Source organism: Marmota marmota, unplaced genomic scaffold, assembly GCF_001458135.2.
Source record: "Marmota marmota marmota unplaced genomic scaffold, marMar, whole genome shotgun sequence".
NCBI classification, from domain to species: domain Eukaryota; kingdom Metazoa; phylum Chordata; class Mammalia; order Rodentia; family Sciuridae; genus Marmota; species Marmota marmota.
The window spans coordinates 8,477,657-8,491,357 of NW_025999932.1; the positions used below are offsets into that span (position 1 = coordinate 8,477,657).

The 13,701-nt window shown below is 35.6% G+C and overlaps 1 protein-coding gene across 1 annotated transcript in view; it reads left to right on the top strand.

Annotated features, from left to right (window-relative positions):
* The first annotated feature begins 5,172 nt into the window (after positions 1-5,172).
* Positions 5,173-13,701, top strand: part of Ccdc168 (coiled-coil domain containing 168) — a 39,841-nt gene continuing 31,312 nt past the window's right edge. Inside the window, exons 1-2 of the mRNA XM_048800996.1 lie at positions 5,173-5,767; positions 5,968-6,010. Of these exons, the coding sequence (XP_048656953.1) occupies positions 5,479-5,767; positions 5,968-6,010 (332 nt within the window). The 5' untranslated portion in view covers positions 5,173-5,478. The remainder of the gene's footprint in view (positions 5,768-5,967; positions 6,011-13,701) is intronic.

The following is a 13,701-nucleotide window of genomic DNA, read 5'->3' on the forward strand; positions in this document are numbered from 1 at the left end:
AGCCTTTAGTTCAATTCCTAGCACTACAAAAAAGAAAACTAGCTGGGAGCGATGGCACATGCCTGTAATCCCAGCAGCTTGGGAGCATAAGGAAGGAGGATTGCAAGCCTGAGCAACCTTAGTAAGACTCTGTCTTAAAAAATAAATTGGGCTGGGAATGTGGCTCAATGGTTAAGCACCCCTAGGATCAATCCTTGGTACCAAGAAAAGGAAAGAAAACTAAATTAATTTACTATATTAAATCTAGTCAGATTTATGGAGTTATATACATCTATACCTAGGAAGGTAGGAATGGAAATGCATTTCAAATGTGAGACCCTGAACACTTTAAAAAATGAAGTAACAACTTTCATTGAAGAAGCTTTTACTGAATATGTTAAAAGTGAGGCTACATAGGTTTGCAAAAAAAGTAAAACTTAAACACCTTACAACATGGTGCATGAAACCAATAAGTAGACCACTGTCTGATTAAGGAGTTAAATAATGGACTGCATGGTAGGACTAACATATAATATGTAGGCAGAGTTGGGGCACTTAATTTTTGTCTTGGGAAATTCAGGTATCTCCTGAACTGAACTTGAAATGGTATTGAGAATATAAAATCTAAAATGCAAAAATAATGAAGTTAAATTTATAAAGAAAATGTGTAGCAAGGAATGGTTTTCTGTAAAGAATTTACTCTAGCCTCAGATGGTGTGGGCAACTTGTAGATTTTTGAGGTTCCTCTTTCTTCCTGCCATGGTAAAAGCAATTATTTTATTTTAGAAAATATTGCATAAAGAATGAAAACCTAGGTAATAGCATCCAGATCATTCATGTTATAGAATGAAGTGAAGTACAACTACAAATCCAAAACTCCTATATCTGCTCTGAGACCAATTTATTTCCTGAAGAAAACCTAAATTAAAAAAAAAAAAAAGTTAACAGTTCATATTTAAAATGATAAGGGTATGAAAACAATCTAGATGTCTACATAATCACTGATCTGTTAACAACTACAAACCAACTGGGGAATAACACTGAGAACCAGAAGTAAAACTAATCAAAAAGACAAAGGACAACTTATTACAAATTGAACATACTATAAAATACTAAGACAAATGGATTTTAAAAGTTATTAACAAGGCTATGCAGTTATAAGAAGGCTTACCAAAGATTATGGAAGCCATCATACAGCCTTCACTGGTAGGCACTAATTAATGATGCAGCTGCTCATCGAGCTAGTCCAGTGCTTTCCAGCTGGGGGTGATTTTTGCCCTTTGGGGACATATGGCAATGTCTGGAAACTTGTCACTACTGAAGTGGTGCTGTGACATCCTATAAGTAGAAGAAAAGGATATTGCTGAATATCTTACCATGCAGGGCAACAGCTACAGCAAAGAAGTGCTCCATTCAAGATGTCACTAGTGCCATGAAAAGTTCTGTCCTAGGCATACCAGTTTCGGGATTATCTTTAAATGCTTTAAATGTTAGGGTTATTACCATTAGCTCCTCCACATGCCCTTTTGTTTCCTTTCGGTTGCTAAATCTTGGATTTTCAGGGTCTAAAATTCTCTTGCTTCCATCTCTTTGCTATTGGTACCACCATCATTCAGTTGAAGCCTTTATCAATTTTCATCTGTGTAATTGCAGTAGCCTAATTGATTTTCCTCTTTTATTGTCGCTTTGCTTTGATTAATAAATTGATCTTACCAACCCCAAATCTTGAATGACATTCTATAATAGCACCCTATCAACAGTTTAGCCTTTTTCCTCTTCATACTCAAACCTGTTTCAGCACTATAGCTACCTGGATTACAAAAAGCTTTTGTATAAAGGAAAATCTGTCTCTTACTGAAACTTTTGATCTTTGCCTGTTCTTAAGTGTTACTCATCCTTAAAACAGTTTTTTCTCTCTTTGCAACTTTCTTTGAATGATTTCCAAAATATATATCTTTGTCACAATCTGCCTTCCTATTATTAATACATGTGCAGCATCCTATTTGTATTACAAATTCAACAAGTCGGGAACTATATTTCACTTGTCTTTGAAGCACTTTTTCTGTGTTCAGTGCCTTCTTTACTCAGTAAATATTTGTTGCATTGAAATAAGGTAATTAGAAGGAATATTTGTAATCATTATGAACAATCCCTGGTTTTATGTTCCTGTTTTATATACCTGTCATTGAAACTTTTCTGTTAAAGAAAACCTGGCTTATAAAGTCCAAATAGTTCAAAGAATGTGATATTGGCTGGGGATATATATTACTCATTGGTAGAGCACTTGCCTAGTATTTGGAGGCCTTAGATTTGTTTCAACCCCCTAGTTCTGGGAGGGAAAAAAAAAATTCAATAAGTACTATGTTCTCCCAGCTTTTCTCAGGATTTTTTAAAAATATTTATTTTTTAGTTGTAGTTGGAAACAATACCTATATTTCACTTATTTATTCTTATGTGGTGCTGAGACTCGAACCCAGGGTCTTGCATGTGCGAGGCGAGCACTCTACTGCTGAGCCACAACCCCAGCCCCTTCTCTGAGGATCTTGGAAACCCGTTATCCACTCTTCTGCTTCCCCTCCATCCTGTGTAGCACCTCCCCAACACATCCAGCTTCACGTTTTCACTACCAATTGCCTGCAAGGGTTCTGATGTGTTCCTTGTATGAAATTTTTAGGATTTTGCTGAATCAAAGGATGTTCTCTATCTGATATTAGGCAGATTCTAGAAACATGTTCCATGTTCTAAACTGAGAACACTTGTATATCAAGTAGACAGTATTCATCTATAATTTATTTTTTATTTTACTTTTTTATGCAGAAATAGAAGGTCAGTGGCATAGATGTTCTATATTTTGTCTTATACAAGTGTTATGAAAAAAAATCTAATAAAATATTTTAAAGCAAAAAAATTTTTTTAAAAGTTTTATGAGCTGGTGATATAGCTTAGAGGTAGAACACTTCCCTGTGTTTGCAAGGCCTGGGGTTTGAGCCCCAGCAGTGAGCACCAGAAAAATAATGTGACATTGGTAGATACAGAGTTTTCGAATTTTTTTTGAGTGTTTTCTTGTAGTTTCTTTTCTTTATTACTGTTAGAAATGGGCTTTCTCTGATGTTCTTGTTTTAACTTCATGATTGTTTAAATCTGTTTTTTTTTTTTAAATCAGTTCTAGTACAAGGGATAGAAGCATCTGTGCTGAACAATAGACGATTATACTTTTGTTAGTAGGCAAGAATAAGAACATGAGTAATAAAACAGTGAAGCACTGGAGGGGAATAATATTAACCCATGTTAATTTTCTATCAGGAGCAGTAAGCAGCAGCTCCTTTTCAGTTTTTATAAGCTATGCAATGGGATCCTAGTGAGGGACTCAGTACCATAAAGCTTGGAAGGATTTAAGTAACTAAAGTATTGAAATAACAAAGCCCCTTTATGAAAGTTAACATTAAGCAAATTAGAATTTCTGAAAGTAGGTGAAAGAAATTGAATTTTTACTAGATGCTTTAAATTTTAAAGGAAAACCTAAGCAGAATAAAATCACCCCCCCCCATAAAACTAAAATAAAACTCAAAAACACAAGAAAGGGGGGGGATGGTCTTTAAAAATCACTCAGCTTAAATAAGCGGGAGGGTACAGAAAAGAGGGTGTGCTTTATTACAGTGCTAGAAAAATTGAGAGAAATTGCTAAAGTTTCATCCAGAGCTAAATAATACCTACCATACATTCTGGAGCACTATTTTTTGTAAATACAAAACCCAAGTTTAACCTAACTAAGTTTAACCTAACTGAGGGTTACAGATACCTGGACAAATAGTATAGTTGACTGTAAATTATGATATTTGTGATCCTTGGTACTCAAGGGAAATAAGAACTCAAGTCAATTTTCACTGTGCTCAGAGAAGGCCTGAACCATTTACTCCAGTAGAACAAATAGTACTTCTTTCCTTAACCCGTCTTGCAAAAGTAAAGCCAGAGGAGGTATGGAGTACTGTTCCTTTGAAGAAGGAACTGTTCATCTCCAAAGGAACTGTTTTACCTTCAAAGGAACAGTATTCATTACTAACTAAGACTAACTCTGCTTTTGACTAAACTTGTTTTGTATGCTCAGGAAACATACAGGCCTGCCCTCTAGACTCAGGCAAGTGGGCCTTACTAAGAGCTACCTCTGCCCCACCCTTAATTCTGACATTGAAAGGACATCACAAGTAGCTCCTTGGAATTGCCATGGACTGGTGTAAAGGAAATTCACCATAAAGGCTGGTTCAAAGTCTAACTTTGTTTTTCGGCATATCAATAGATTGTTGAAGGGAAACTTGCCAGCAGAGCCCTCTAACAAAAAGAAATATAAAATGAAGTGTTCTAAAAATAGACTGAATTTACATAGTGGTAATGGCACATATCTATAGTAAATGCTTATTTGGAATTTATTTGAAATACAAATTAAATTGGGCATCCAGTATTTTATTTGTTAAACCTGTCAACCTTACATTCATTCTAAGAAAGGACTGTATCTTCCTTACCACAAAGAAACATAAAATACACTATTACTGATCATAATAGAAATGATTATATCAAATGCCTTCTACCAATTCAAGTTTATTTATATTTTTTGAACTATAAGAATGGATAGTCCAACTGTGCTAAGGAATTGCATCTTAGAATTGCATTTCTGTTTATGAAATTAATAGAGGATAATTTTTATTATCATTTTTATTAGAGCATTCTAGTTATACATAGTAGCTGAGTTCATCCCGGCAGAATTATACATTCCTGAAATGTGACCCACTCCGTTTCATTCCCAGTTCCTCCCCTCACACTTGTGCTTTTCACACTCACATAAAAGTAAAATTCCCTGTGGTTTATCTAATATGCATATGATGTGAGTTTGTTAAATTCACTCCACATTCCTTCCCATTTCCCATCCCTCCTTCCACCCTTCCAAGTCCTTTTCTACTCACCTTCCCTATATCTTTATGATATCCATCCTCACCCGCCACCCTTTTCCTTATTTTTAAGCTCTAGCTTCCACATATGAGAGAAAACATTCAACCCTTGAATCTAGCTTATTTCACTTAGCATTATATTCTCCATTTCCATCCATTTACCAGCAAATACCATATTTCATTCTTCTTTATGGCTGAGTAAAACTCCATTGTATGTGTTTACCACATTTTCTTAATTCATTCATACATTGATGGGCATCTGGACTGATTATACTTTTTTTAATTAAAAAAACTATAGCACTGTACATGTCTCCCCAGTGAACTTTCATTATTGCTGAAGAAAGCTGACATGAGCTCAGTTCAATACCCACTGTGACACGTACTTCACATTACTGAGGCCCAGAGCAATCATTGCTGCATTTGATAAGACACTGAACAGCACTGAAGTTTTTTTTCTGCATGTGATTATGAGATGGACATACCAACTTTTGTGTTTTGGAGCACCTGAAGTGGAGAATTTCTGAATGAGATACCAATTTATTTTACCTGCTATGTTAAAATGTCAAAGCCATATTATTCTTTTAAAAATGAAGTGAAGGGTACATTGGAAGATAATACAGTTTTTACATTAATGGACCTTCTAGAGTCCTGGATTTTTCAAAATGACTGGACAACAATCTTCTTTATAATTTTCCTAGGCATTATTTTTGAAATAATACTCATAAAAATTTGTGCGTTCTTTAAGAAGACGGTGCTTCCAGAAATAGATAGTTCAGTTTCCTGGGAGGTAAGAACAGATGTTGACTTCTCCCACTCCTATTTTTCAGAATTACACATCAGAATAATTAGTACCATTTTTTAACTGATATTTAGATTACTTTACTAATAACATTTATTTATTCATTTATTCTCCTGGAATAGAGTGAAGATAGTAGTTGCCTGAAAAGGAAGAAATTTGGTAAATATCACAGAATTTCATATTTTAATATGAAATTTATTTAGCATGAATTACTTCCACTGATACTGTGACTTTTTGATTCCCATTTAGCTCTAGGGAATCAGTCCATCATTCCACCATCTTCTGAAGAAGGGTAAGTGACACATTTTGAAATTAAATGAAATGGTTTGGTTGCATTCTATTAAAAAGTACATTTCCTTCTGAATTTCAGAAGATTTTCTCATATGTATAAGGTACTATAGCTGTTCAACATTAGAATTCAATCTAACATTTCTTTTAAGTGATTGTTAGTTCCAAGTTGTGTTAGGGATTTTTTGCGTATTTGTAAGATCCTTCAAGGTAGGTAATATTTTTGTTTTTACCGATAAGGAGGAATGAAGCTTTGAGAGACTCACTGACTTGCTTTCTTACTATAAATTCTTTCGCACTACACACAAAGCAGTTGTTACCACCACTTCTTATACTCCATTAGAGAGAAAAAAGGCAAATTCATTTAGCATCTACTGTGGACCAGGTCAACACTAGGTGCTGCAAAATTGACATAAAAGGACTTTATAAGATCAGAATCTTATCAGCATGCTAAAGGTAGCTCAGTGCTAGGGATGAAATACTGACATCATCACTACTATGGTTGCTATCAATATTTTAGTTGTTTTCATCGAAATTTGTTCAACCATTATTAGGTATATACTATATAATGGACACTATATATATTTGATCGTGGGTTATTAAAGGTAAGATACTCTCTGATCTCAAGAGGCTTATATTTTTGTGGAGAGACATACACAAAGGGTTCTTGCCTTGCAGTGCAGTAACAGTGACAAATATGACAACATTTAGGAGGTACTCACACCAGCCTTAGGATCTCAGGAATGGTTTCATGAAGGTTATGCTGGAGCTGAATTTTAGAGGACCAGTGAAAATTAGCCTGAAATAGAGAGTGAGGAGGATAAGAAAGGCATTCCAGACATGAGCAAAGGTGAAGAAGTAAGAAACAGCAGGCTATGTGAAAGAAATGGACAGTTATTTCAGAGTTGCTGTAATATTAACATTCAGTCAGGGATAGTAGTGGGGGATGGATGTGATGGGGTAGACAAGATCAAATCATGAAGGGCTCTCTACACCACGTTAAGAGGCTTAGACTCTGTAGACAGTGACCACCTAAAGCTGCTTAAAGCATAGGAGCTTGTGTTTTAGCAAGACCGCTTTTTTTTTTAAATAAATATCTAAAAGTTCATATTTGCATTCAGGTAATCAAATTGTGGCATCCAGATAGATGTTTACTACAAAATGCCACTTGATGAATATAGAAATAATTAAAAAAGAGAAAACTATCAGAGCTGGGGATGTGGCTTAGTGGTAGAGCACTTGCCAGACGTGTGAGGCACTGGGTTCGATTCTCAGCACCACATATAAATAAATGAATAAAATAAAGGTCTATCAACAACTGAAAAAAAAAAGTAAACTTTCACTAAACAAACATCACAGTAATAATTGATACAGGCAAAATTTGCCATTGCATGATTAAACCAGGTGGAGAAATTATTATGAGAAACAAGATATTTACATAGCTTCAAAATAATGGTTTGATTACAAAGGGAAAAATAATGAATTTAACAGTTAAATCTGTCAGACAACACATGTAAACCAAGAATCAAGTTGGGAATTATCAGTTATCAATTATCAATAACATGTATTGAGGCACTAAGAAGAAAATATACTATTGTTTCTCTACCAACACGAATAATGTCATTCTAATAATGAAAAATCACTAGACAAAACAACATTCTGCACATTAACTGATAAGTTAGTTACCTTGAAAACTGTGAATGTGATGAAAGAAAATGAAAACTCCAAAAATTGTGTGCTAAGAGTTAGTACATATCTACTTTGTAGATCCCAAAGTTTGTTGCTATTTTGTTTTCTTTGTCTTTGTTCTTTTTTTTTTTTTTAGTTCATTTTATACACATGACAGTAGAGTATATTTTGACATATTGTACACACCTGGAGTATGACATATTTTAATTAGAATCTCATTCTTGTGGTTGTACGTGATGTGGAGTTTCACTGGTGGTGTATTCATGTATAAACATAGGAAAGTTATGTCCGGTTCATTCCACTGTCTTTTTTGAAGAATGAATAAAAGATTGCTTTGCGTTAGTCTAATTTCTTTAATGTGCCAGTTTATAGGGCTTTTAAAATTTATTCAAGTCACTTTATGTAGTATTGGGTCCTAGCAGCTATAGTTATGAAGTGGGTATCTTAAGAAGCTGGAGCACTCTCTGAAGGTACAGGTGGATAGGATCTGTGTTGGGACAGGTGGGGAGCTGGGATGTGACTGTGGCACCTCAGTCACACAGAATAGTCCCGGCTATACTGACCGAGTCAATGTTTGAGGCATTTCAGGGCTAAGGCGAACACTATGACCCAAGCTTCACATAGAATTCAAAGCCAAAGGGTTCACAGGTAAGAGGAAATCTCCACAGAAATGGGAGAGAAAGATTTTCTCCTTCAGAGTCAAGGAGACAAGAGCCTGCCCACTCTTCATGCCAAGCTTCCTTTCCTATCTAGGCAGGATTAATTCTTCAGTAGCTCCTTTCTAGGGGATACTAACGGAGGGTATAGCAGTCACCCCTGAACTGAGATTTTACTTTCTGTGATTTCAGTTACCCAGTGTCAACCATGGTCTAAAAATGAACAAAACTGAAGAAATAAACAGTTTAAGTTTTAAATTGCACACCATTCTGAGTAACATGATAAAATTTCATGCCAACCCTCTCTGTTCTGCCCAAGATGTGCATTATCCCTTTGTCCAGCATATCCAGGCTATCTATATGCCATCTTCCTGTTAGCCACTAAGTAGCTGTCCTGGATATCAGCTTGACTGTTACAGTATCACAGAGCTGTTCAAGTCATCTTTATGAGAGCAGTGAGGCTGGCAATAGTAGATACGCAAAAGATGAGCCAAACAGTGTTTTCTTTAAGTGAAAAGGTGAAAGTAAACAAGATTTTTTGAAAAAGAAAGAGACCACATTCACATAACTTTTATTATAGTATATTGTTTAAATTTTCTACATTAGGGGGCTGGAGTTGTGGCTCAGGGTAGAGGGCTTGCCTCACATGTGTGAGACACTGGATTTGATTCTAGCACCACATACAAATAAATGAATATAAAAAAGGTCCGTCAACATCTAAATTTTTTTTTTAAATTTTCTACTTTAGTATTAATTGTTGTTAATCTACTAGTGGGCCTAATTTATAAATTAAACTCTAGGGAGTTCCGTCCTTAGCACCACAAATAAATATTTAAATAAACTTCATCATAGGTAGATATTATAAGAAAAAGATAGTATATATAGGTTTTGGTATTATCAGAGGTGTCTTGGGAATAAGGGTGGGCTACTGTAGAAGAAGAGATTAGTGCAATGACATAAAGAAAAGTATTAGGGAAGAGATACAGCTCCTGTACAGCAGCATCGTGTGGGGAAAACTCCAAATATTGGAATAAAAATGGTGTAAATTCATATTGCCTTTTAACTGATGGCATGGATTTGGGCTAATAGTCTAAAGTCACTATACCCCCTTTCTCCTTATTTTCAAAGTAGGAGTTAGAACAAACTGTTAGGGTTATCATCAAGATTGGTTAAAATGACATCTGTAACAAAGCACAAATATTTTATCCTAGCACCAGAATTTCCTTTCTGGAACAGAACTGTATTTGAAATAGCATCTTAAAAGATTAGTTTGGGGGTAAATATTTGCTCCTAAGATGTAGGCTCTCTGTTCACCTCATAGATTCTTTCTTTTGCTGAGAAGAACTTTTTTAGTTCTTCCCATTTAAGTTTTAAATTGCACACCATTCTGAGTTCATCCCATTTATTGATTCAACTTTTTTGAGTTCATCCCATTTATTGATTCTTGATTTTAATTCTTGCACCACAGGAGTCTTAAATCTTTACCCCTCATACCCTAACCTCTAGGGTATATAAAGAACTCAAAAAGCTAAACACCAACAAAACAAATAACCCAATCAATAAATGGGCCAAGGACCTGAACAGACACTTCTCAGAAGATGATATACAATCAATCAACAAATACATGAAAAAATGTTCATCATCACTAGCAATTAGAGAAATGCAAATCAAAACCACTCTGATTTCATCTCACTTCAGTAAGAATGGCAGCTATTATGCACACAAACAACAATAAGTGTTGGTGAGGATGTGGGGAAAAAGGTACACTTGTATACACTGTTGGTGGGACTGCAAATTAGTGCAGCCAATCTGGAAAGCAGTGTGGAGATTTCTTGGAAAATTGGGAATGGAACCACTGTTTGACCCAGCTATCCCTCTCCTCGGTCTATACCCAGAGGACATAAAAACAGCATACTACAGGGACACAGCCACATCAATGTTTATAGCAGCACAATTCACACTAGCTAAACTGTGGAACCAACTTAGATGCCCTTCAGTAGATGAATGGATAAAAAAAAAAAAATGTGGCATATATACACAATGGAATATTACTCAGCAATAAAAGAGAATAAAATCATGGCATTTGCAGGTAAATGGATGGAGTTAGAGGAGATGATGCTACATGAAGTTAGCCAATCCCCAAAAACCAAATGCTGAATGTTTTCTTTGATGTAAGGAGGCTGATTCATAATGGGATAGGGAGAGGGAGCATGGGAGGAATAGATGAACTCTAGATAGGTAGAGGGGTGGGAGGGAAAGGGAGGGGGCATTGGGTTAGAAATGATGGTGGAACGTGATGATCATTATTATCCAAAGTACATGAATAAAGACAAATTGGTGTGAATATACTTTGTATACAACCAGATATGAAAAATTGTGCTCTAGGTGTGTAATAAAAATTGTAATGCATTCTGTCATATATAAATAAAAAATAAAATTTAATAATAATAAAATTTTTGAAAAAGATTATTTTGAAATAGAAGGGTTTGAATATTGTTAGAAGCCCAAACCACAAAATGGTTAGTACACTGCATTAGAGACCCACTGAGTAGATTTTTTTCTAGCTTATAAAATGGAAGAAAGAGAAAAATGGGGCAACACATAAGGGAAGGAGATGCAATTGAAATTGGTGTGAGACTCAGGTCTGTGTGGCCTGAAGGATAGATCCACCTCTGAAATCAGAGGAGCCAAACTGGCTTGGCATAATCTCAGTAAGAAAACAAATTGCTGGTTTTACATGGGATTTAGGGGATTGCTTATTTCAGAGTTGGCATTGCCTATAGGTACATATCATTGGAGAATCTACTATCAGTTACTTGACTTTCAAAGCTTGAACCTGTCACTGACTGTTGGTTTCAGAAGTGTATTTCCTGAAGTGAGTTATCATTGATAAAATAGTTTAAAAGCAGATTGGATGTTTATTTTTTACTGACTGTTGAGCTGCCATTGATGGATTTAATTGACTTAAAACCAGCTCTGTTACTACTTAACATGGCTATACAACTATCAGTCTTTTCCTAGGAAGACTGGGTGTTCCTATCAAATTCAAAGGCCAGTGCAGATTTTCTGGTGAGGCAGAGGCTAAAGGACATTTCACAAATGGGAAGACATACCTGGTGCTTAAGTAGGAGCTACATCCATTCCTATAAAAACCAATCTGTGTCTGCCTCAAGATTCTCAGTAAAGTCAGCCACATTTATGAGTAGTTTATTCCAGTTATATGAAATTGAGGAAAGGGTTGGATTGTATATTCACATCAGCTTGTTTTAGAGGAAGGAGAAGCCTGGTGGGGAATGACTGACTACACAGCAATATTTACTGCCAGGCATTGTTCTAGGCTCTTTAGGTACATTAGTGAACAGAGATTCCTGCCTTCTTTTTTCTTTTTTTTTTTTTGGGGGGGGGGGTTGCTGTCCAATAATGAACAATAACATAACAAATTGTCAAAGGTACTATGGGAAAGCCATGCTGGCCTGGCATGATTTCAGTGAGCAAGGAAAGCTGCTGATCTTATATTGGATTGGGGAATGGTTTGTTTTAGTATTTCCTTATCCTGGGATTAGATCATACCTATTCCTACACTAATCTCTTGGACATTTGATTCCTATGTTAGCCTGAGCCTCATTATCTCAGGTAGTCTGTGTGTTGGAGAGTACACATTTTGATGCAAAACATTGACTTAGTTGTAAGGACAGACCTTGGTACCAAGGACTATATACTAAAAGTAATGGGTAGATAACAAAAATGGTATGTACAGCCTGTATTAGTTTTCTGTGGCTATCATAACATTGTACCACAGACTGGGTGACATAAAAAACAGAAATTCTTTCCTTATTTTTCTGGAGCTGATAAGTCCAAGATCATTGTATCAGCAGGTCTGGTTTCTCCTGAGCCCTCTTTCCTTGACTTACAGGCAGGCACTTTCTTTCTTTCTTTTTTAATATGTATGTTTTTAGTTGTTACCTTTATTTTTATTTATTTACTTATATGGTGCTGAAGATCGAACTCAGTGCCTCACGCTTGCTCAGCAAGTGCTCTGCCACTGAGCTACAGCCCCAGCCCCAGGCAGGCACTTTCTTGCTATGTTCTCACTTGGTCTCTTTTCAATACACATATGTCTGTTTGTCCAAATTCTTCTTCTTAGTAAGAAGTTACATCAAAACTCTAAACACTGAGAACTCTGAATAAAAGGGCTTATTGAACCATTACAAATGCTAGCCAGAAAGGACAGACCAGTTCTGTGACAAGTTCCCATAGCCCCCAGCAGCAAGATTAGGTAAGCAGATGGGAAAATGTCCTCTGGACTAGAATTAAGAGCATTTAAAGATATTTTTATTAAAATTTGGGTAAGGCAGGTCTAAGTTGTTTACATTGAACCTACATCTTAGGCGGGAGGATCGTGATTACATGAAGCAGGAAGGCTGTAGGATAGGAGGGCAAGCCAGAAGGAGAAGTTATTGTTGCTTCTGGATTGTGTGGGGTTGTGAGCAGATGCAGCAGCATCTACAGAGTCATGATTGGAGTTGGGTTAAGACAGTAATGTGCATTCAACAGTGCAAAAAAATCTTGAGTTCTTTAGGTCTAGCTTGTTAAGTGATTAACTTCACCCCATCTCACTTCCTTTTTCATTCTCTGGCCTTTTTTTATTAAATGCAGGATATTTTTATTTTATTAAATTCAGAATTTCTCTCTTATTTTAAAAGGCAACAGGCATATAGGATTAGGGCCCCTCCTACAGACCTTAGTTTAAATTTGTTACTTTTTAAGCCCTTACTGTATTTCACAGCATAACCATCGCTGCTGCACTGATGTATATTCATGAGTAATACAGTTTAGTAATACATGATTAAGTAATATCTGCACAATTTAAAAAGAAAAAAAAAGAAACCTTCACATAATGTTGCACCCCCACTTTTTTGCCAAGAAAAAAAATAGCATAAAATGACAATTGTTCAGTGAAATACAATATATCCAAATATAGTCATATGAATTAGGAACCACCCATATGGCCTCATTTAATCTTAATTTCCCATTCCAATCCCTGTCTCCAAATATGGGCATATTGTGAGTTACTAGAGTTAAGACTTCAACAAATGAATTTTGGGAGAACACAATTTAACCCATAACACAGCCTGTATGTTAGATTAAAAAAATAACAACTGAGGGAACTTGAAAGCTACAAAACATATTTTAAATATTCACCCAATATTTTTGTATTGCAACATAGTCTAAAATCTCCCAAATTCTAATTAGCCAAATCCAAATTAATGAGATTTAACAAATGATTTTATGTTTGCATAAACCATGATGATGGTTTATACTACCTTTACTTTTTTTTTTTTTTTTTTTT